Source organism: Sipha flava, unplaced genomic scaffold, assembly GCF_003268045.1.
Source record: "Sipha flava isolate LNK unplaced genomic scaffold, YSA_version1 43_pilon_pilon, whole genome shotgun sequence".
In the NCBI taxonomy this organism is placed as follows: Eukaryota; Metazoa; Arthropoda; class Insecta; order Hemiptera; family Aphididae; genus Sipha; species Sipha flava.
In genome coordinates this window covers 827624-853927 of record NW_020273171.1, presented here as the reverse complement: position 1 = coordinate 853927, position 26304 = coordinate 827624, and the positions used below count along the sequence as shown (strand labels likewise).

At 27.0% G+C, this 26304-nt stretch overlaps 3 protein-coding genes across 5 annotated transcripts; 1 reads left to right on the top strand and 2 right to left on the bottom strand.

Annotated features, from left to right (window-relative positions):
- Positions 1-5525: 5525 nt before the first annotated feature.
- On the bottom strand, positions 5526-12572 carry LOC112689346. The gene is made up of 2 exons (XM_025563012.1): positions 12210-12572; positions 5526-9304 (listed from the first exon to the last, which is right to left on the bottom strand). Exon 2 carries the CDS (start codon positions 9295-9297, stop codon positions 5845-5847), a length of 3453 nt encoding a protein of 1150 aa, XP_025418797.1. The 5' UTR covers positions 9298-9304; positions 12210-12572; the 3' UTR covers positions 5526-5844.
- Positions 12573-17112: 4540 nt separating this feature from the next.
- On the top strand, positions 17113-19617 carry LOC112689305 (chromatin modification-related protein MEAF6-like). The gene is made up of 5 exons (XM_025562950.1): positions 17113-17421; positions 17546-17752; positions 18775-18808; positions 18884-19077; positions 19355-19617. Exons 1-4 carry the CDS (start codon positions 17347-17349, stop codon positions 19051-19053), a joined length of 486 nt encoding a protein of 161 aa, XP_025418735.1. The 5' UTR covers positions 17113-17346; the 3' UTR covers positions 19054-19077; positions 19355-19617.
- A 1244-nt stretch (positions 19618-20861) lies between these two features.
- On the bottom strand, positions 20862-23579 carry LOC112689337 (osteopetrosis-associated transmembrane protein 1). 3 transcript variants are annotated; one of them, XM_025562998.1, is made up of 7 exons: positions 23508-23579; positions 23237-23421; positions 22958-23120; positions 22761-22881; positions 22466-22674; positions 21742-21910; positions 20862-21125 (listed from the first exon to the last, which is right to left on the bottom strand). In XM_025562998.1, the coding sequence occupies exons 2-7, from the start codon at positions 23335-23337 to the stop codon at positions 21058-21060; spliced, it is 831 nt and encodes a 276-aa protein (XP_025418783.1). In that variant the 5' UTR covers positions 23338-23421; positions 23508-23579; the 3' UTR covers positions 20862-21057. The 3 variants fall into 3 exon arrangements, with proteins under 3 accessions (XP_025418783.1, XP_025418784.1, XP_025418782.1); XM_025562999.1 differs by having other exon boundaries at positions 23504-23520; XM_025562997.1 differs by lacking the exon at positions 23508-23579 and having other exon boundaries at positions 23237-23497.
- Between the last annotated feature and the right edge of the window lie 2725 nt (positions 23580-26304).

Here is a 26304-nt window from a genome sequence, read left to right as displayed (position 1 = left end):
AAATATCAATAATTTTTATATTTTTAATATGTATTTGTATTTTATTTGAAATCTTTTGATTAAATGTTTAAGGTATATTACTGATATGCACAGATGTAATTATTGTTTTGAAATTTTAGGACGAAGTAAAATAATCATGAAACAATGGACAACTAGTTGGTGAGTACTAAGAAAAACAATTTTATGGCTCATCCCATAAAATTGATCGATACTTCAACGTAGTCATTTATTGCATCCCTGTTACTGTTTCGAATTTTCCATCTTCCGAATAATGGAAGTGCCGTATTACTGTGACGAAATGCTCAAAAATGACTGTTCATCACATTTTCGGAATAAGTACAATTACGAAGCAAAAACACCTATTGCATGGGTGTACGTGACCGATGAGTTTTAGTGAGAAAAAAACAAGCAAGCATTTTAAAAACTTTTTTCATTGATATAGTTAAATTTTTATAAAAAAAATAAAGAATCGCTTACGGGTTTTTGTTTTTTTAATTTAATTTTTACACACTTTTAGATAAATTGTAAATTATTTTATAGAATAGGCGTAATACTTACAGGAAAAAACTTTCATTTATTTAGATAATATATTAATATTTGGTGTTTAAAATGAAATTTTTTTCTACCGCCTGTATGAAAAACATCAAATCGTGCGATCACCGATGTACCCTATATATCACTGTAGTTACACGGTTATAAATTCGAAACATAAATTATTATGTATTATTTTGTATATTTATATATAACTAATAAGTGAAAATATTTATAATAATTTATGGCTAAATAAGCGTTTTCTAATGTAGCTAAATGTTTTAACTAATTATTAATTTAATTTTGAAATACTTAAAAAACTTAATTTTATTTATTTTTTTATATAGAAATTCAAAAAACTTAAACAATTATCATAGCCTGTACTGTATTACAGAATATATTTTAAATCTGTTCTTTGTTTGATTATTATTTTTTTTTTTTGCTAGATGTCGATCAATTACATTTTAAAAATATAATTCACACTTAGAGTTCAGGGTCAATCCAGACCAGTTAGATTAGGTTTTTAAATAGTCATCCTAGAGGGCACAATGAATAAATGACTAATGGAACCAGCCGCCAAGACCCAATAATAAAACATTTTATAACTTAAAAAATAATTTATCAATAACTTATTTAATAGTATTTGTTTTTTTTTTTTATACAATTCAGTCTGATACTGATGGAATAAATTGAATTACACTTCCGAAGTATTTTATATAATAACATAAAAAATATCAGTACTAAACATAATTTTTAATTTTTAGTGTCAAGGTTGTCAGATAAGTGTGGAATGTGGATTATTTTTTCTAAAAAATGATTTTGATCTTTTCACTAAACACCAAAGTGCCCACAACAAGTAATTATTAAGATCCATATAATATTAGGATCCAGAAAATACTCTTTCAGTTTCATCGTATCTAATTTTACATCTAAGAAACCAAGAAAATAAAATCAGATTAGTTCATTGTGCCCACACGAGTTAATAGTTATTATTAATTATTATCATTATCGTGAACTGTGAATTTGCAAATGGATATATTCAAACAAACATTAAAAATAGCAAGGTAGAAATCTGATTCAAACCATATGTATGTAATTTAATTTTACAAATTTCTATATTCTTGTAATTAGTAAATTTGAATGAATATATAATCACATTTATGTCTATTGCTTTTATAGCAATTTTATTAACACTGAATTTATTGCCATACAATTATTATTTAGATATATTCTTGAAGAACTAGATTTTGAAAATACTTAATATTAATTATTTTACTAAAAATATTTAACAAGTATTTTACTAATCATCCTCTATAAATAAAATGTTGAGTTTAGTGAATTTAAATTTTATTTTGCATTTGTTCCTGCATGATCCAATTTAAGGTACATATGTGATTATTTATCATTTTTTTAGCATATTTGCTAAATTTTAGCACATAAAATCATGCGAAATTCACGTTCTTTTATTTTTTAATTCTTTTAATATATTATACCATATCCAGAAATATTAAACAAAAAAAAACCTTTAGAGAATAAACAATTATTCAAGACATTTAACATTACATATTAATATTAATTGTATATTTTTCCAAACAAATTTACTAATATTTGATCTATGAATCTACTATATACTATTTCATTATCTATTTCTTGAAGGGTAAAACAAAATGCTAAAAACTAAATAATCATAGTACTTATATGTGAATTACTTTATTTGTAGGTACAGTAATGTATACTAACTACTACAATATACTATTATTAAATATATGAAAGCGTTATAAAGTGCTAATAGACAAACGACAATTTATTGTTTTTATTATGGAATTATTTCTAGCTACATAAACATAGAAAACAAAATAGAAAAATATAATAGCCAAATTATTTTAAATAAATAAATAATAATGATATACAGAAACAAAAAAAGGGCAAGACTCTTAAGTTGATCGATGTAATTAGAATCAGATTTTTTAATAAGGTTGGTTGAATTTTTATAACAATTAACATCTACGTAGAAATCCACAAAAAAAAATGAAATTGGGAAAATCGACAGTTTGAAATGGCTATAAAAGACTCTAATTTTATTAAAATATTTCGAATTTATGAAATGTCTTTAACTCTATAAAAAATATCATATCATTTGTATCCGATCTCGACAAAATTTAATTTTAAACGTACGTAAAACTTTTTTTGTGCATTTTCAATAATATACTTGTTTTTATTATTTTTTATTGCTTCAAGGAAAATCATTTAAAAAAACTTGTACCCAGTTTCGAAATTTCAAAAAATTTAAAAATGCTATAAATATTTGACTACAAAAATGTAATGGATTTTCGTCAATAATTTTGTCAAAATTCAATACTTACACAATCGTATGTTTTTTATTTTCAATTTAGCTCAATTTTTTTCGTATAAGGGACTTTAAAATTACTTTTCAAGACTTTTTGTCAAACCAAATTAATTTTTTCTATAATTTTACAAAAAATTTATGAAAACTTATTATAAGTTTAAAAATAATATTTTTTAAATATAACCATGTATAAAAAAATGATAATATAAGTATTCATTAAACATTTCATGCTCCTAGGATTAATATTTTTTGAGTTGCCTATGTTAAAACTAAAAATTAGATTGTCGAAAATTATTTCACTAATATTTATATTCCCACCTTTTTTATGGTGGATTTTTACGTTATATGATCTTACAAGATTTTTAAAAATTTCAAAAATTTGTTACCAATTATTTGGTTTTCTATTGATCTCAATAAAATTATGTTATAATCAATATGCGTGATATTAAATTAACAATAGTTTTGAAACGAAAATTCTCAGTAAGGGCAATGGTCTCTTAGTCCCCCCCCTCCCTATGGGCGCGCATGCCCATGAGTGTGCTTTGGTCTCTGTTGACTTTTTATATTTGGCCTTAATCTTTCCCGGCCCCAAGATCGCTGTCTTCGCGTTCATAATATTATTTAGATTACTTATCATAGTTGTCTTACCGACCGCCGGAATCAGGACATTCGTAGAAGCCGTATCATGAACGCCCATTAAAGTCATATATGTAGATACTGGGTACAATGAAATATGAAGAAATAAGCAATAAAAATAGTAGTACACACGTAGTTAGTGTATGTGTATTTATAAATAGTTTATACGGCACTGAGCCACAAAGGTTGAGTAGAATATTTACTAAAGGAAGAGCACAAATGGTAAATACAATCAAATGTATAATATTTACTACAATGTAGTGTTATATTACTAATGCATATTTAAATTGCATCCATCCTATGAACATAACTGAGCATTATACGTTCCTGAATTTCGATTTTAGCAAATCGGCAAGAGAATAACAGTCGGAGATGTAACGTATGTATACATATATAATTAATAAATACCTTCCTTTAAAACAAAATATTAGGTTTAGATATACTGTGTTAGAAGGCCATGTCAACCTACATGATTATATGGTACAATACCATGTCATGAATTTAAAAGAAAGAAAGAACTTATCGCAGGTATTATACTTTCTAAATTCTAAATTAATATATGTAATATTTTATTTCATTAGAAAACAATTGTGATAATCGCTTTTATTATTAATTTGTTCATTTAATTATTTTCACATTTAAACTATATAAATTAATTTACCATAAATCAAAAAAAATTGGTTCTTTTTACACTATATATACCTATAAATAAAAGAAGGGAAATTTTTACTTAAAATTTAGTTACACTACCCTCATGCACAAATTTAACAACAAATCAGGATTTTTTCAAAATATGTTTATATAGTTTATTAACAATAATAAGTAAAACAATACTAAATGTAAACATATTTTTTAGTGATTAAATATTAATTCGTACATAATTTTCTTATGAACTTTAAATAATTGTTGAAGCTTTGTTTTTTTATGTTGATTTATAAAGAAATAAAAATGTATTACCTATTGAAATTAAAACGAAAAACTTTTTTAATTGTAGATACTTATCAAATATTCAGTATAGACTGGTGCTACGGAAATCCGTATCTAATGACTAATCATTATAAGTAAAGCTTGAAATACTCTATCAATAATTTAAATGTATTAAATTAATATTTACTATCGATGTAATATCTAAGCGTTCATCTTGGTTGTAGAAATTTAACCGATTAGGTACAGTAAAAGGTGTTTGGCTCAGTTCTTCTGTACAATATATAAGGGTAAGTATAGCATTAGGTAGAATAAAAATAAACAATTATATGATGTAGTTCAATTGTATTACATGATGTTAAATAAACAAACAATTTTTAATTTTAATTTAATTTTAATATACAGTGTTATATAATATTAATATTATTAATATTCTTGAAACATTTAGTAGTTTAAATTGTAAAACTCTTATATGATGAGATATTTAATATACAGAATATTTTAAGATTCTTTAGCAAGTGTGAAAATGTTTAATATTAAAACTACTAAATCATATAATATATGTATGTATATACAATGTTTATAAAAAATAGTTAAACAGACCAATAGAAATAGAAGATTAGCTTAATCAGTCTTCACCAAATTCAAATTGGAATAGACTTTATTCATATAAACTGATGTCCATTTCTTAAGTTAAATAAATATTTTAAGGAGAAATACACTACAATACATACTATATGAGTATAATATTTTACGATGATTTTTTGATAATGCATTTGTTTTTAAATAATATGCATTTACATAGAAAATTATTGAAATCAATTATAAATTTAAGACAAAAAAAATGGTTTTTGGAAAATTTGTTATAAGTTAATTCATCACAAAAAAAGTGTACGTACATCATCTTTGTTAAATATATGTATAAAATAGGTAATAAAACAAAAGATAAATCTAAACATGTTTTAAAACTAACAAATACTTTAGATATTTAAGAACAATAATTATTATTAATTGAAAATGTAATAAAATCAGATCTAAATCATAAACAGTTATAATCATACAAAACAAGACGAGAGAAATTGATTAAATAGTAATATTACAGCACAACCGTGTAGTTTAATGAAAAATTAAAAAATATAAAAATAAAAACAAAATAATTAATAAAATAATATTATAGGTAACATTAATCAGTCATCATAAGGCATATAAAAAAAAAAAAAAAAACTTTATTTTAGAATAATGGTTAATTTTTTTTTTAGAGATCATTGTTATTAGTTTCTATTCCAATTCTATTGTGGATAAATTATTCTTTTTTATAATATTAAGGTAATTTCTGTGTATATATTTGAATATATTTTATTTTTAAAATAATTTAAATTTATTTACATCTTTCTATGTTCACAACTCTATTGTATAGTAGATGTTTCATCACTGTAGTCCTTTATTTCGAAATTTTTTACATCCGATTCTACAATGCAGTCATCATCATAATCTATAACCATATTTTGATCATATGAATCATATGAATTTTCATCAATTAGTATTTGTGTTTCCATTTGACTTTGTTTTTGATTTAATTTATAAAGACTGTGCCTTTGAGCTGCTTCTGCAAACTTTAGGTTACATTTAGTCATGTTATTCTTAAATCTTAGGTATATGGTTGACGGTTCTAATTCATTATTTAACTCTTTGGCAATAGCTGTCCATACAGGACTTTCACTATTTGCAACTAAGTCATTGTGGAATATATCACTTTTATGTTTATAAATAGCATCATAAAATACATCTTCATTCATAATTAATGGTTGATTATAGTTTTTTCCATTCACTCTAGAAATATGTTCTGATATTAAATTTTTTTTCCACAACGATTCTTTAGATTTCATAACCTGAATTCGATTTTGAATAACTGAAGAAGGCTCGTTGTTCCAATCAGCTAAACACTTTTTTATTAGTTTTGTTCGGCAGGAATCAATGTTTTGACGAAACTTCCAAAATGCTTCATCAGGTGTGAGTAAATTGTTCATTAAATTTGAAACATCTAACCAAACTGGACTAGATTCCATGGCAAAAGAACCATTATTAATAATGGAGTGCTTAAAGATTGATATTGCATCAAAAAACATTTCATTCTCAATACTTTGATCGTCGATAGAATATGATTCTTCGTCTTGATCATAAGAAAGCTCGTTTAATTGAAAAACTCCAAATAATTTCCCTTGACAATTATGAGTATTACGTTTGAATCTTAAATAAGCTGTTTTGGATTTGATTGCATAATTAAGATACTTTGATATATCATTCCAAACTTTATCAGTTGATGGCACTATACAGTTATTTTTCACTAATCTGTCTTTGAATACTAAACAAGCTTCAATAAAGTCATTTTCTTGTACATAGCCAACTTTTTGCCTCATGTACACTAAATCTTCAAAAGTAGTATCTATGTCACCTTTTATGTAGTCATGATCCATCTGAGAAGTTATTTTTGATGAAATCTGAGATACGGCTAACTCATTTTTATCTAATTCACAAGCTTCTAACAGTTTTTGTTGGCAATTATGTCTATTTAACATAAAATTATTATAAAGAGTTAATGGTTTTACCAAAAAATTTAATTTGGAAGCAATTTCTCTCCAAATTGGATCACTGGGCTTAGCATGTGATCCATTTTTTAATATAGAATCTTTATGACTTATAATAATATCTAAAAACTTATCTTTATCAACACCTTGAGAGCGACTCCAATCCTTTTTTGATGATTTCAATAACTTTGTACGGCAACCATCAATATCCTTGATAAATCTTGAATAAATTTCTTTGGGTGTTAATGCAAAATTAAGTTTTTCGCTAATTTTTATCCAAACTTCATCGTTAATATTTGCAATTGAATTATTGCTTATAACTAATTGACGATATGCAAATATTGCTTCAAACAATCGATTTTTATGAACTGGCTTAACACCGAAAATTCGTGTTCGGCAATTTTTATAATCATTAATGACACGTGAATAAACTTCATCTGAACTCAAATCTTTCAAACGACAAGATATTTGTTTCCATATAGGGTCATCTTTTAAAGCCATTTGTCCATTGGGCTGTAAAATAGAATCTTTAAATTCATTTATAATTTCATTAAAATCATAAATGGGTTCATTAGAAATATTACATTCAACTATTGGAGTGTATTCATTTATATTTTCGGATATCTCCGGATTTTCACCAGAAAACACACTTCGCTCAGTTTTAAGGGCTTGAATCATTTTTGTTTTGCACAAATCTTTATCATTATAAATTATATCATAAATAGCTTCAGGAGATAACACAGAGTTTAATTGAAGAGAAATCTCATTCCAAACTGGATCATTTAAATCAACAACTACGTCACCATTCATTATCGAATATTTATACAAGCATATAGTTTCAAAAAACTTGTCTTTATTAATAATATCTTTATAAGTATGGTCTGTTAATAATTCAGGCTTCAGAAGTCTATTTAAGCATAGTTGAGAATTTCGAGTCACCCTAAAATAAACAGTAGCTGGTTTTAAAGTGTCATTAAGATCTTTTGATATTTGAGTCCATACAGGATGAGAAAATTTAGCTATTTCACTTCCATTCTGTAGAATATCATCACGATACCTACATAATATATTAAAAAAAACTTCATCGGACACACAATTGGGTTTGTTAAATTTGGGTACAACTAATGGAGTAAAATTTTCATCTTCTTTACATGCTTCAATAAGTTTAGTTTGGCATAAGTCATGGTTACGAATAAATTTTGAATGGACATCAGATGGTTGTAATGCATAATCCAACATTTTTGCTACTTCATTCCAAACCGAATTATTGTATCTTGCTATTGAACCATTCTGTATAATCATATGCCTATGAGAATACAAAGCTTTAAAAAATTTGGAAGAATCTTCAAATTTTAAACTTTTCTTCTTTATTTTATTAAATGGTTTTTCTACAGGTGATGCCAACTTTCGACTTGGGACATCATAGGTCTTAGCCTTTGAAGGGTCAAGTTTACAATGAGCAAGTAATTTTTTATGACAGTTGTGAGTATTTCGTTTCAATCTTAAATAAATACTATTCGGTTTTAAAGCATGATTTAAATGCGCCGAAATTTGGTTCCAAACAGAGTCAACACTTGGTGCTACTTGTCCATTCCTTAAAACCTTATCTTTAAATACAAATAAAGCATCATAAAAGGTTTGATTATCTACATGACCTGGTCTTTTTTCAACAATTTCATGATGCATATCAGTTTTCATCATATGATTTAATATAGATATATCTGTGGTTTGGCTTTTAGGATCTTTTAAATATGCTTCAATTAATCTTGTTCTACAGGAATGTTTATTTAAAATAAAGCGATTGTAAATACTTTTCGGCTTAAGTATATTATCTAATTTCGAAGCAACATGTTCCCAAATAGGGTCAGAAGAACCAACAATGCGACCATCTTTAACGATTTGATGCATAAAATCGAGAAGTGTACTAAAAAATGTTTCTCGAAACATTTTCTTTTCACCTTTATTCATTGAAAAATATTTTGAAGTAGATTCGCGCTCGATGTAATCATCTGGATTTGATTTAGGTTGAATCTGGTTTTGATTTAATTTAAACATAAAATGATTGGAAGGTAACAATATGCCAGACACGGGTTGGCCTTCAGAATTATTAATCAGCAATAATTGGTTTGGTTGGACGGATGATGTAGATGGCATAGTTAATAATGTGTTTTCTGATAACTTTGGCAATGTAGAAGAATTTATGAGTTTAGAAGTTGATTGATTTTTAAACGTATTCATTTCTCCCACAGTTTTACAAATGGTTATGACAGACATTTTTAATCTGAAACATAAAAAATTAACATCCTATTAGTTTCTATTATTATTTATTTTATATCTTTAGTATTATGTACTAAAGTATTTATGAACGAAATTAAACAATAAATTCTGTTTTAAACATTTGGAAAATAATAAATATAAATAATTGTAGTAAATATCAAATATTAACATTTATACATTATACGCAATGCTTGACTTGGCAAAATTTAAGAAAGATTACTCTGTTTACTCTAAAAAAAAATAACATCCCCAAGGCTTTTCATCATTATAATTATAACGTAATAATAGTAAGGGGACGCTAAAATTTCTGAAAATTAGTTGGAGTACTCCACCCTACCACCAAGTCAAGCACTGTTTATACGTACACGTTTTATTATACTGATTAATCTAAATTTGTATTATTGACAATTTTGTATAGATATAGATTTAACCACAGACAATTTGATGAATATAGTTTGTGATTTGATTTGTTTAACTTATTGAATAATGTCGATGGTCGGTATTGCAGAAAACAAAATATACATAATAATACAAAGAATATACATAAACAAAAAACGATTTTAAAATATGTTAACAGTTACCAGTTGAAGATTTACATAAAGTCTATGATCAACATTTTTAAGCCGTTGAAAGTTAATATAAAAATTGATTTTCTAATAGCTTTAACCACTAAAATTTTTTGTAAATATTTTAGTAATTGTATTGGTTAATATATATTACATTATATAACGATAATTTTTTTTATAATGCTTAAAACTAAAATTAAATTATAGTTAGTTAACTATAATAAAGAAATGTTTTGATTTAAATTTCAAAATATTTATACAAATTTAATTGAAACAAAAAGTAATGTTACTCCATTTTTTTTTTTATTTATTTATTTATTTATTTTTTTTTTGTATAAACCACATAATTTGGTTTGTTGAGTAATTGACAGATTACTTTAATATACAATTAACACTTTTAAAAAACTCAAGCTTCTATTTAAAATTTAAATTTTTAGAATTTTTTTATGTTACATTTGATATCGAAAATCGTATCTAACAGAAATTATAGTACTTTAAATTTTTAGTTTATTTATGAAAAAATGATGGAAAGTTCGTATTACAAGATGGCTTAGAACATTTTAATTTGTTTCAAGCCTTCTTCAGTCATAATTTTTAGATTAAGTCGGTTCATAACTGGAAAATAGTCATGGTGGATGATTAATTTTTAATATAAACGATACGAAATTAAACACGTTCAATTTCATTCATTTCACAAAAAATAAAATTATAGATTCTACCACATTCAATTTTTATTAAGAAATTTCAAATATATATAGATGAAAACTTTGTCACCAAACATTTAAGTGCGAATTTATCTATTCTAGAAATAACATACAATAATCAATAACAATTAATTTAAATTACATTTTTACTATTGTATTTTAATGCGTATAGTATACTAGACAATATAAAATAAGATTTTTCCAGTATACCAATTCCTTTCAAACAAGCAATACTTCCTCAAATAAATCGAAATGTTAATACAAAATACAAATGAATAACTGAAGCTGAAAAAAATGCACAAAACAACATTTTTAGCGTCATCCGATATATCGTTATATGGTCATGAAAATGTAGACGGATTTTATCAACTAAGTGACGCGAAAAGTACTTAGAAACCGATTCAAATTATTCGTTTCTATACTCGAGAATGACGTAGGCATATCTATCTTAATTTATAATTCGTTTGTCAATATATACAATTCTATCAAAATTGAATATTTGCGAATATGTCATTTTATGGATCCGATGTGTACTATTTTGTCGTGATTTACGATGAGGAAAAGGAATTGTAAACATGAAATCATGATCTTAAGTATTGATGATGGTAACGAATTTTCTAACTCCGTATCGCATTATATTTATAGTACCTACATGTTGAACGTATAAATATGTGTTACGAACACTTTATGGCAACAAATCGTGGTTTCCTATTTCTAAAAGCTCGAATATGTTTTCCAGATGATGAACGGGGAGGAAAGATAAAACGTGAATAGTAAATATTATTAAAATCGCTTTTACGCATAGGCGCAACTACGGCTTAAATTGGGGGGAGGGGGCGAAAAGTACCGAGATAACACAGATCCGTAAAGGCTACGCCCTCATACCCCTAACTTCTAATTTACATACAGACGAAATTTGTCATTACTCCTTATTATAGGTTAGCAAAAAGATGAAATGAAGATAAGAAAATGAAAAATACGATTTTATAATTCAAATTTAGATATTTGATACTCCTAAGTAAAGCTAAAGTCAGAATATGCTGAATAACGAAATTGTGAAACTTAATAATTATTTCGTGTACTGAGATTCTAGACATTGATTATTAGATTTTATCTCAAACACGAATTTCTGAGATTCATTATTTTTATTCTGAGAAAGAGCTATTATAACATTTAAAGAGCTAAGTCCCCCGAGTCTCCCTAGTTGTGCTAATAAACTTCTGTGGCATCACGACGGAGTTCGTTCACGATAATAATATAATTATACGTAGGTACATAATGTATACCCTACACGTGTTCCCATCAGTTAACGCATATACGTTACTATGTTCGTATAAACACTGTGTACGCACTGAAAGACAAAAAATTAAATCGTATTAACGCTGCACAGCACACGTTAGCTATATTTAAACACGAATTACAGCTCGACACACGTAAATTAATCCGGCGCCTTCAGGGTTACCGATTTGTCTCGTCTACTACTAATCTGTTCATTACTTAAATATACATATGTACTACGATATCGTGCATAAACGAGGAAGACAGTTTTCCGAACGATCCGTAGTTTCCTCGTCATCACCGTAGTGCGAGTGGAGTGCCGCAATTATAATATTTACTATGTCCATGATCGTCTTCTTACCTTTTACATGTTCCGTTTTTCACTTAACCGCTCGGGACGTAACTGTCGACTGCGACAAACTCACGCGCAGCAACCGACCGGACGATTACGACGCAACATTCGTGCCGGTACTGCAGCGTCGACGGCTGACTTCTTCCGGTACGAACCGGAACGACGAACGGGACCGGAGTGAGACCGTGGTCGATTCGGCGGCCAGAAAACCCCCTCGCTCTCGCCCCACACGGTCCACACCGCCGTCGACACTAACACTACCACGGTCGAACGGCAGCGTGTGGGCGAATCAATAACGGCGTACGCACAAGTACTGAATCAATCCGCCGCCGCCGCTGCAGGGACAAAGCCGAAAGCTCGCGAGCGCGGGATGCACAGCAGTTGCTGCTGCTGCAACGAAGAAATTATTATTATACTCGAGTTCTCTCGCCGCCACGCAGTACCGCCAACATTCGGGTGTAGATCATTTTACAACGCGCCTCCGACGCTATTACCAGGGATTGATAATATTGCCTATTCCATAGATTGTATACTATACATTGGGGATGGACAACCCAAAGTAACTAAAGTAAACTCAAAAAGTTTACTCAAAGTAAACTTCTAAATGCGAAGCCGTGGTTTAATTAGAACAATTTATCAATTAATAGAGCGAAATACCAAAAATGAATAACAAATTATTTTTTTACTGTATATAGTAAATAATGCATATTTAGATATAAAAAACTTATAATATCACTGTCTCTTTTTTCGTTTTTTATTTGATTTATAATGTTCTACAAATTTATCGATTTTCGCTTGCCGCCTAACTTAGCAATGTTAATGAAAAATAGTGTAAAATTAGTTAACATAAAAACCTCAAGGTTATCGTTAAAATAGTCATCTCGAACAATTTATACTTACAATTTATTTATTTGAACCTATTCCATATAGATTTTGAAAAAACATTTTACAACTACCTGTACCTAGAACATTACGAAGAATTACACAGAAAATTGAAATAGGGATAGGATTAAATAATATTTTATTTAATTATATGGAACTAAAATTCAAAATTTTGAAAGAGGAAGCAAACTACTGTATTCTATGTGTAAATTAAATATTCATTAAAACAAATTAAGTTTAGTAATTTATCAAAAGACTGCATTATTAATTTCAGTTTTTACTTAAAACAAAGAGTTATGAACCTGCAAAATATATTCTTCGAAGTTTGAAATACAAGTGGAAACAACCAGTAGTACACTATTTCATTAATAACAGTTATAAAGGTCTTCCCTTACAGAAAATAATTTTTGCTGTAATTTATAAACTGCATAGTTTTTAGTTGATATTAAAATTTTTACTATTGATCAGGAAGCAAATTTATGTAATTTTGCTAATATGATGTATGTGTCAAGTGAACGTCCTTATTTTTTTTGTGAATGGTTCAAAAATATTCTATTTATTTGATTCGTCAAATTTTTTAGTCAATAAGAAACATTTATTTTAAATATTTTCTTGAAGTTTCAAATAATATAACAGATAAAAAAAATACCTAAACTATTTTACTATTTTTACAATGCTCACCAAGGTATAAATTGCTATACACCTAGGCTTACACATCACTCTAGGAGCATTCCAAGAAATAAAAGGAACTTATGCGTCTCAAGTTTTCAGTGCTAAAGTAACAGCAGGTATGCGTAGCTATGTTTAATACGGTAATTTAACTCGGGCTACTGAAACTACTGTCAATTTCATTGAATGTATGGGTAAATTATTTAATATATTATACTCCATAAAAAATTCAGTAAATAAAGAATAAACCTGTCATTCAAAAATTGTATTAACCAAAGAAACCATTAAATCGTGATTTTGGGTATTTTTAATGATATGAGTTGTAATTTTGTCTTTGATATGAAATCGTTGATTTTTGTATATAAATCATATTAATAATTCAGTGATTCTACTTTTCTGACAATTTGTCAGGATTCGACCCTTGTCCGACTGATATAATAATATAATAGACTTATATGAGCACACCTATATAATTATAATGAACGACTATACACCTGAGTTATTAAATATCAGAAATGTATACATTTAAATTAATGGAGCTGAGATGGGTTAAAATACAATATATTATGACAATTTTGTAAGTTTAACTTTACTATTTATTATCGTGTTCATTATTAAGTTTTTAATAATAATGAATTATAATTATAAACCAAAACACTATTTATCTGTACAGATAAAACTGTACTATCGAATCGCTCATTTTTAACTGAACATGTGTGGCTCTCTTAAATAATGTCAAGTCCTGTGGAGCTAAGTCACGACGGTGTGCGTAATTTTAAGGTAGACTCAAGCTAATGATGTAAATCAATAAGCGATGACGACCCGTTATCTGAAGCCCTGCTTAACGACATTTCCAGTTGGCAGGTATATTGCCCATTTTCTTAAAAAAAAAAAAAAAATAATAAAAGCAGACTTAAAAGTCCCACATACGTTCAGTTTAACTGTGCAGTTTATCACGTTTGACGTCATGTCTGAGCGATTAATTGCGGTAACTGTGCAGTTCTGGTAAATTTTTACTCAAGTTTTTGACCTGTTTAATAAGTTCTACTTTGTATCAATAAACTATTCAGTTAGCTCAGGGAATCACACAGTGGCATATTTAGACTTACATCTAGGGGGGGGGGAACTCAAATTTTTCTTTAATCAGGCTCAAAATTTACAAGTAAAATTTTTGGTAATATTTAAATCAGTTGAGTCCTTAATATTTGTGGTTTTTTTTAATAATTTAATCCACTAAGAATTGACTTTTGTATAGTTCTTTTTTAACACCTGTCTGTGTTTTGAAAGTTACGCTTATGTTTTATTTGATTTTTCACTAAATATCGTTATAAAATGATACATATTAAAAAAATTTGAAATGTGTATCTCACATAATATATGATATTATGATCGATTCCTTAAATACGGATTCAGGGGGCACGATTTCCTCCTTCGCCCCTCTAAAATAAGCCCTTGGAATCACACAGTTCACACAGTTTTGTCTCACTTCTAGTAGTGAGTAACTCACGCATCACATAAAAAATCTGCTTTTATATTTCGGTCACCCATCATTAAAAACACGAACTGTACACTGTGATAACCGAACGATTTCCGTACTATACTGAACTAGAAAACTGAGAGAACTGTGGATATATCTAAGAAAAAAACTTCGAGTAGTTTACACGCCTTCAGTTCAGATAACTGTAAAATTTATATTCAGTTATTTATACAGATAAACTACTCAGTAAAACTAATCGTGTGTGGGGCCCTTTAAGCTTAAACAACGTTTAAAAAGTAATATTTATAAAGTGCGATTGTAATTTCTTCAATTTAATAAATCTATAAAAAGTTGTTGTTTATTTAATTTGTAATTCGCTCGACTTCACATATTTATTCACTCTGTGGAATTTCATCTTCTAAATACGCAAAGACTTGAATAGTATTCTGATTGGTACTTGCAATACACAAGTAAGGATTTAAATTAATATATATAAAATTAAGGTAGGAAGATTGGGAATAAGTGATAAGATTAGTAAATAATCTCCATCATCGAATCTTTCATGCTACATAACTGAACTCATCCCACCTATTCTTAATTCGTAATTGAACATAGATTTGTATACTTATAATAGATATGTCAAAGCATTTTGAAATCCTGTCTCTAATAATTATTATTAATCTATACCTCAAAATCTTTGGCTGTGTTTTATTATTAAGGTTAATGAATCCAATTGTTTGATTCATTACTATATATAGATTAAACCAGGATTGTTAGGAAAACCTATTTGGTAAGTTTAAAACTTAAAATATTAATAACGTAAATCTTACCACAATTCAATTTTACTGGCAATTTAAAAAAGTATTTTTTTTAAATTATTTTAATTATTCTAATGGAGCAAACTGCTTGGAAGAATTGGATGAAATATTTAAAAATATTAAGAAGACAGCAAAATGTACTTTCAATAATTATCATAGGTGTATATTGGACAGGGCAAGGGGGAACATGCCCCCTGGATTATCCATGTCTATTATACACTTATACATAAAGTATTAAAATTATTAATTTATATTAAATATATATTAAATTTATCTTGTTTGCTAATCTTATCACTCATGGTCAAAATTTCAATGTAAAATTGAAAATAAAAAAATTTAATAGACAATATATCGTTTATACATCCTTGCTAAATGTTTAATTTAGATTTTCTTATAAACTATTTTGTACGGTTAAGAATTATTCATATGATCAAAATATTAATTAAACAATTATTATCAACTCCTAGAAAATTTAGAAAATTTGACATTCTTTCTCATTTAATATAAAATAATTTCTTATGTTTAATTTATATTTTTTATATATTAAACAATTATCTTTTGATTATTGCATTTTTAATAAATCATATACATTGCTATACTAAAAATTATTTTTTAATAATTTGATAATTACTTTAATATTAATTTTCTATTTACTATATGAGTACATGAAATAAGCTCTTGTTGTAAATTTATTTATGAATATAATTTATATACCATTGTTTTAATTTCTCATCATTTGATAATTCTGACTATGTTATATACATATTACTGTATTATTAATTAGATATAATATTTTGCATTTATCCAAGTTTTAAATATCCGTCTATATGGTCAGCTTTAAATTTGTATGATGAACATATAGAAATTCTTACATTTGGATTTTAAAACATAAAAAAAAAAATTACTTAATAAATAACCTTTTTTTCTTTTATTTTGCTGGTCACACTGATATTTCCTCGTAAAACATGACGGACTAATTTTAACATTGCTCAATACTGCTCATGTTATTTTTTTTACTATTATCCTTTTTGTTATCTTATTCTGTTCCAAAGAGTAATACTCTATGCATGCGACTGATCCTGTCAGTCTTGCCAAACTTGTCCGTTGTTTACGCGTCTTGTCGCTTGTCATATTTTTATTGGTGCTGCGGCTGTGTCGAGAGCGTGTAACTCGCTGTTGAAATTGATGATTTTGTTACCGTTTCGTTGAGACTTTATCTTATCGTATAATTATAATAATCTAAACGATTCTTGAGTTCGTGTAGGAACTTACAATTGGTCGCGGTTCATTCGCCGCTGCCATGTCGAAGTCGTCCGGGTCCAACGATTTGCGCGCAGAGTTGGCCGAACTCGTCAAACGTAAATCGGACATCGCTGTAAGTTTTCTGATCGTTTTTTCATTGCGTACCACTACTATGCTTTATAGAGAACATTTTGGAAGTCACTTTCAACTGTAGTGTGTTAAATTCTTTGATTTTATTAAACATTATTTATTTTCAGGAAACTTTAGCCAATCTTGAACGTCAAATATATGCATTTGAAGGAAGTTATTTGGAAGACACTCACTTATATGGTAATATCATTCGTGGATGGGATAGATATCTTACATCAGCCAATAAGCTTCCCAACTCCAAAAATGAACCACGTAACAGAAAATTCAAAGAAGCTGAACGTCTATTCTCTAAATCTTCTATTACTTCCATGGCTGTGAGTTTAAAAAAAAAAAAAATATAACAGTTAAAAAGTGTAAGAAGACGGCACATTAATATGTGCCGTCTTTGTATTAAGCAGGTTCACACTTAGTAAGGTTTGATGGAATTTGAAAGTTTGTTTGTATACTGAGCCAAGTTATCATGGTTTCTTATGAGCCTTTGCTATTCTTGTCACTTATCTCTTTTGACTCAGGCTTATCTACTCATGATATTCAAATGAATTAAAGCTGTACTGTGATGTAATACTGAGCTCATGGTCTGACGCAACTTTTGTATCATAAAAAGTCTATATAAACTGAGCCTTATTATGAAACCTATTTTACCAGTGTACAATATAACAAATCCGTGTCCAGTAGAACAAATTTGATGATGTTAGCTTCAATATTTGAGTGATTTGATCTATTATCAAACTTTAAGAAAGAAACACTATCTTTCATTCTAGTGGGTTTTTTCTTTTATTTTAATTTTTAAGTAAGATGCATTTTTAATTGTAATATTAACTTAAAAATTAAAATATAACCTAACCTAATCTACGAAAAGTCACAAATGTTTTTTTAATTTACCCTTTTTAACTGATTAGTTTGTTTTAATTAAAACTAACGATACAAAATTGGTTCTACTAAAAGCAAGTTTATTATATTTGTAAAACAAAAACAACACTTCAAATACACTGCAGCATACTTAACTATTAAAATTAAAATATTTTCCTTTAATTTCTATTGTTAATTTGTTAATTGTATTACTTTAAAGAATTTTTACTTATTGTAAATGTAAATCAGTAATCGAAATAAATATTATTAATATGTTGCTTATAAATTGTATTATATAACTAAATTCTAAGTTTATAAACAATTTATTTAATAAGATGAGTAAATTTCCATTTACTTTTAAGTTCATTATGTTTTTCTATATTTAATATATATAAATTATCCTTAAATTTCTTTATATTATTTTAATACTAGGTTACTATATTATATTACTATATTATGTTTAAATGTTAAACGTTTTGTCTTTTAGGCAGTTAGTGGCCTTGTAGAAGCTCAAGAAAAAGGTAATATTGTTGTTCATTTATTTTTTATTTCCTTAAAATATCACTTATAACTTACATGAATTGTATTATTGTTAGCCGAAATAAACAGTGAAACTGAGTCACAAACTGGCAATAGTGGTAGTGAAGATAACACAGCTAAGGAAAGTGGAAAAACCAATAGCTTAACAAATGGTCCAACTACTCCGAGAAACCCATTGGCATCTGCCAAACGAGCTTCTAGTACAAAGAAAGTTAAGAATCGATGATCTTCATTCAACAAACTCAATAGAGTAAGTATTATCTAAGTGTAGCGTGCACCACTTATGAAAATACATCTATAAATATGTATTTTTCAAACTTATACTTGTGTTTTCTCAATTTAAAAAAAAAATGTATGATCATTATATTTTTTTATAATTCAACAAGAACCTGATATTATTAACTTTAATTTTATGTTAATTTATTTAACTATAGATATATTGAAATATTTTCATATTAAAATACTATAAATTAATTAAATAATTAGTCATTTATGAATTTTTAATAAATAAATTTTGTTTTATTTAGGTTTTAAAACAGTTCCAGCGACCTCAATGAGAACATACGTTAAATTAATTATTTAACAATCAACGATTTTGTTAATACGCATGATACTGTAATAATATTTAGAATTAAGAAATTTATATTTAGATAATTCTAAATGACTATGAATTAAGGTTTTAAGATTGTTAACTTTTTAAGAAATAGGATACTTATTACCTTTTTTCAATTCTAATAATTACTGTAACTTCAAACAATTTAATTAAATAAAATAACATTACTTTTACAAATAGTCAAATATATTCATCATATTTTTATTTCATAAATTATCTAAAATTTTCAAAACAAAGTAGAACATTGTTAATCTGAACTAATTGGTTTGAATTAATGAAAGTTCAGAAGAATCATATTAACCCATGAAATAAGTAAGGATACATATTTAATTAAACACTGATTAAGAGAACTTGTATTTTAAAAATTTCAAAGGCTATTTTGTACATTAAATATACTGCAATATAGTACTCAGCTTTGCAGAATTAGAACATAGCAATCAATGCACACCTTGATTACAGGTGACACTTATTGGTGTTCAATTTGTCTTGGGTATTATTGTAATAAATCTAGTATTTAATATTATTTAACTGTTAAGATAGTAAGGTTATACTGTATCAAAAATTTGATGAAATACTTATTCAGACCATTTAATAGTATTTATTATGGCATAAATAGATTCTCCAGACTAATAAAATATTTTCCAAATCATACGCATAAAAAAAAAATTGTTTTTTTTTTTTTAATATTATTACTATGTATTAATATTTATATATTTTTAAGCTTGTTCAAGATAACTTTAATGGTTTATACTCTTATAAATTAGTTAAATTTATTAACTTAATAAATAATTCTGCTGTATTTGTGTGCGTCATAATAAAAATTTAATATTTAAAGTAGTTTTGGGTGTTCTATATGTAGTTTATCATAAATTATAATAATTCATGATTGAAATTAACCAATTAAGCTCTTATTCAAAATATTATTTTTTTCTATTTGTAATTATTTATGTATTTATCTTTAATACAATTAGTTACTTATGTGAATGTCAAATTAATTCACCATTATTTTGTTTAATGAATAACTAAATTTAATAATGCAAAACATAAGAACTACAATGTATAACTTATTATATGTAAAACCATTCTACATTTAGTGATTTATAATCTTAGTTCGTTCATTATAACATTGTTAATATATGCTATGGAGATAAAACCATTTAAAGATCTAATATATAATTGACACCGTAATAAGTCGTGTATTTATCTGAAAAAGTAAGTATAACTTAAAAAACTTTGGATTTAATTTATTTATTGAGGTCTTATTGTAGTATTAATGTAGTATTAAAATTTATATGAAATGAAACTATAAAAATATATTGAAAAAGAAAAATTAATAAAAAATATTAAAAGTAATCTCAAATAATGAAAAACAAATATAATTAATTTATAAATATGTTTATTATTCTTTAGGTCTCATAATTTACAAATATCACAGTGAATAATTTATGAAACTAAAATATAAATCGATTTTATATACTTAATACATAAAGTATTAGCTTACAACAATTACTTAAGTCATATTCCAATAATTATTGAACAAAAAATATAAACTTGAATAAATGAATAATAGTTTATGGAAGTATATAAAAACATTTAAAAACATTTAAATAACATAAATTACGATATAACTACATATCCAGAAGTTGATGTTGAACCATCGATAAATCTTTGATGCCAACGATTTTCTATAAAAAATTTAAATATGTTATATGGTAATTTATATGATGTAAATAAAGGAGCAATTTTTACTCCTTTATCTTAAGACAATTTATGTAATCACTACTAGATTAATTAGCAGTAATATTATGAAGACATAATTGAATTTGGATATTAATTTGCATGATTATCCTTATTTTCAATGGGTTACTTCCTCATTTATCTATGTTATAAATGAGATAACAAAATGTACACCCTTGGGAAGTCTGCTTTGTTATTTAAAATATATACTATTTCAGTTTGTGATAGGTTCCAGTTTGAGTTTGATAACCCAGTTAAATATTCAGTAATTCAAACAATAAACAATAAAAAATTGTTATTAAACAATTTGGAATATTCTTATGAGGTAATTTTGTTGAACAATTAAAAAATTTTAATACATTTTATTTTTTTTTAAGTAAGCTGGGCAAATCATGAAAAGTTATTAAAAAAAAAAAGTAATAAATCCAACCATAAAATCTAACATCATAATCTTTCTTTAATGGTGATGATAATTTAATAAATCAATTCCAATATTTAACCCAAGTTTGTGTACTACGGACCACGTTAGTTATTAATAATATAATAAATATAAAAAAAACTTACGAGACAGTAATTCATTAGTCATTTCCGGGGAAGAAATCCAATTTATAAAATAAAATAAAATTGGCAACAGGAGTATGATAAATGAAATTGTCAATAATATCCATTCAGAATCGTAGTTGGGTATATGACATTTCCATTTCAAGCTCCAGTCAGCTTGTGTTGTGTTAATCTAAATATATTAAAAATTAAATCTTCATAAATATTGTTAGTAATCAATTAGTATTATTCTTGATTTAATGATGTAGTTTCAGAAAAATTTACTATTTTAATGTATACAATATCAAACAACTTTAGTTAAATAAGTAATATAAGTTCTATAAAATGAAATAGCAATGTTTAGCCAGTACATTACTAATTACTAATAATGTTTTAATAAAAAAATATACATAATAAATACTAAGACTGAAAATAATTTTTAGTTCACTGTAGTCAATCACTCGTTGAGTTAATTAAAGGCTTAAGATATTGGTATATAACATTATCCATGGTAACCTATCTAGTAAATAATTTAAATATTAATACTATTCATTATGTTATATTATATACTTCATCTTCCTGAAAATGATAAACTTATTAGGGAAAACAAAATAACTATGAAATTACCTTCAAACATTAAAATTAAAGAACAAATATAGTATGGTAGGAGAAATATATTTTGAAATTTTTGATGTTGGTGGGGTAAAAATGTTTGGGTAATTAATTTTTAATTTTTAATTAAACTTACTAAATCAACAACATCCATGCAAAATTCTTTACTAATTTTGTTTATGTTATAGTAATTGGTTAAGTTCAGATAATCCTCTTGACAGTCAGAACAAAGTGATGAATTGTACGTTGTGCCATTCATATGATTCGATACACAAGCATCAAAAAGTTTTCCTAGTCTCATCACAGTTTTTGTCTTATCATTAAAAGCGGTACCATTCAAACACACTGTAACAATAAAATAAAATATACAGTTTAGCTTATAATTCCTATTTAGGTGTACACATAAATTAAGATCAAGACGATATACAAACGTTTGCATGACGCCTGTTCCCACATGTTTAATACATAATTATAACTTGCATACACAACTTGTAACCGATCAATATTGGTCAATACTGCTCGACAATCTACTTCACTATCATTGTGGTGTAACTAAAAATAGTAATAATAATTATACAGTAATATTGATATAAACATAACAATAGTCATTGTGAATTCATCTACGGACCCTTTGAATGTTTTCATATTGCAAGAGCACTTGATTGTACTCGTTCACACAGTGTTCGCACACTGAAATTGGTCTGGCATTGGTAAGTACACACAGCGTGAACTTGGACGTTTTGTTGGCAAACAGTTGAAGCAATTCTTCACATCCATCAGGCAGCACATCTCTGCAATACAAATGATCAATGAAAATAATTAGGTATGCAAATAAATTTCAGTCACAAATCATGAACAATAAATGAAAAACAATCGAAAATCATAAAAGATAATTTTTGTCACTCACATGGATAAGGGCGAAGTGGAAGACTGAGCAGACACCATTAACCTGAGCGACGAGTTAAGAAAATACAACCAGAGGAACAAAAAACCAACTAACTTGGACATATCGTATATGATTTAGGCTAGTATTTCTTCACAGTATACCATCACTACGAGTGATTCCTGGTTAATTTCGAGTTAACCCGTTTCCTGTGCAAAGCGCGAACAAAGGGTACAATAAGTTGAAATTTTCAGTTTTTTTTTTTTTTAAATAAAACTTCAGTGAGATTACCTACTTCGATTTACAGTGATACTGTTACATCAAAGATAACGATATCGATAAACAGATGCGAGAATCTGTGATAATCTAAAAAAAAAAAAAAAGTTATTTGTTTTTATTTTATTAATGATTTTACATAACCACTTGTTACATCTTTATATTCTATGATAAAATAAAATATACAACGTTATAATTGATTTGTCACCCCAAGAACGCAGACATTAACATAAAATTATCACAACACTATATTGCAATATATATGACCATATTCATAGATAAAGTAGAACTAAGTAGGTAATTAAGTACCTTTGATCTACGTTATTTCATATTCGTGTTCTCAATTCTGACGCTCGCAGTCGTCAAAAAATATCACATTCTGTAGCTATATATATATATATAAATGTATTTATAAAATATTGCAGAACTTTCATGGTTATGATGTATTTTGTGGTTTTTTGAATGATTTCCGTCCAATCAGCTATTATCTATCAGATAGAATAACAAATCAATAAATAAATCGATATCGAACAAATTACTGCGGCCAATTTTATGTAGCTTAGAATATAAATTTATCAGTTTAAAAAAACATACATTTTATAAAATTGAATACTTTTAAAAATTAAGAGTTTTGAATATTTTATAAAAATAGGAAAGTGAAAAACGACAGTTGATTTAAATAATTTAAAATAATTATTATTTAAGTAAAAGATAATCAAAATGAATGTTGGGTTCATTTCATATTGTGAGAAATTAAAAAAAAAATAAAAATAAAATTTGAACTGTCTATTTTAAATTACAAATGTCTTTTTCATTAATCATATCTATGCTATTTGGGAGTTGCCTTACTTCACCCCACTCTGCTACTACAATAATCTCTGTACCGTGTATCGGAGCAATTTTCGATTCTATTGTATATCTGTGTAGTCGGCACCGTCTAACGAGTTAGAGACCTTCCACATCGTCATTCATCACGTGTCCATATGCCTTCAAAGCATATTGTCATAGCTTGGAGGCACACGTTTGCATGTTTCCCGATGTACGAGGATAATCTATACCAGCGGTTCCTAAACTTTTTTTTCCGTGGTGCTTTTTTTTGGACCCAATTTAGCCACGGTACCCTGGCTGTGAATAACATTAAAGACAAAACAAAAAAAAAATCTATTGATAACCGACTTTATTAATTTTAATAAAATTTAACTTAGTTATAAATTAATGCATTTTTAAACTTAAAAAATAGATAAGTAAAAATTATTGTTATTATGATTATAATTATTATAAGGTAAAAATAAGAATATCCCATTATACAATAGAAAATATTATATTATTTTCTATAAAGTTTTTACGAAAACAATAAGGAAAACAATTTTATACATTTTAAACTATTTGTTATTAACCGTTGGTCTATACTGTAGATTCTATAGCATAAAACTAGCGCCCTGTGTGCAATGTGTTGACAATGATATCTCATAGACATCGGTCTATGATCTCAAAGCTAACGTCTACGGTATACATCTCTGATACGTCAATGAGATGATTGTAAAATTATAAAAACATACATCACAAAATCAACATCTCCTCGAGTGTAATGTTGTGATTGTGATGTCTCAGAGATATTATAAACTATAATTATAGAGATATTGGTTTACGATTTCAAAATGATAAATAAACAACATCTCAATTTACAATATCGCATTGCGGTCACATAGAACTCGCATAATATTATTGTAAATAATCTTTTTTTTTTTTTTAATATTTATTAGAATATAAACAATCTATACAAGTAAGTACAATAAGCTTATGTGCTAAGAGAATACATGGTATGAAAAATTGAGTAAGAAGCCACCCACTGGCGACACTTAGCATGAGTTATTTATATATATGTTTTGTCTTTTTTTTTTATTTTTTTTTCATAACATGTTGAGATTAAAATGAGTATATACATGCAATGAACATAGTATATTTTAAATTTATAATTGTATTAGGTCACGACACCATTTCCTTTTTAGCCTGCGCATTGGATTCCCCGGGAGGGTTAGAGAGGAGAGGTTTTTAATAAGAAGATTTTGGTGGGATAGAAGTCGTGTGCGGAAGCGCAAGTAAAATGATTGAGCTTCTTCATTGATGGTTTTTAAGTGAAAATCATTATGCAATGTTAGGTTAGAAATGTATGGTGGTGCATTGGACAGACGACGAAAAGCTAGGTTTTGGAATACTTGGATTTTATTGGTATTGGATTTTTTTGCTGAGCACCAGAGCTGTATGCCATAAGTTCGAATAGGTTTTAGGAGGGTTTTGTAAATTAGAAGTTTGATTTTCAGATTTGTTTTATTATTTCTCGTTATTAGAGGATTGAGGATGCGCATACGGGCGTTGATAGTCAGTCTTTTGGTTCATATATGATTTTTCCATGTTAGTCGTTTGTCAAGATTGAGTCCCAGGTATTTTATTGTGTTCGATGTGGGAATTGGGATTTATTTAACGTAACGGTTAGACAAATACCCTTCTTGAGAGTAAATGTAGTGTGACTTGATTTGTTTTGGTTTATTTTGATACACCATTTGTCGTTAGGTTAGACATTTGGCAGAGGTGGAGTTGTAGGTTTGATGAGGCGGCTACCGGGTTTTCACTAATTGACAAGATTACTTTATCGTCAGCATAATCAGCCACCATGGTTTGGGGCGTGGTGGGTTGATCGGTGACATATATGTTGAATAGAGTTGGAGATATATAGAATTGATATTATATTATAATCATTTATCATACAATTGCATAGTAAGAAATATTATAAAATTTACTACAAATATAAATGTATT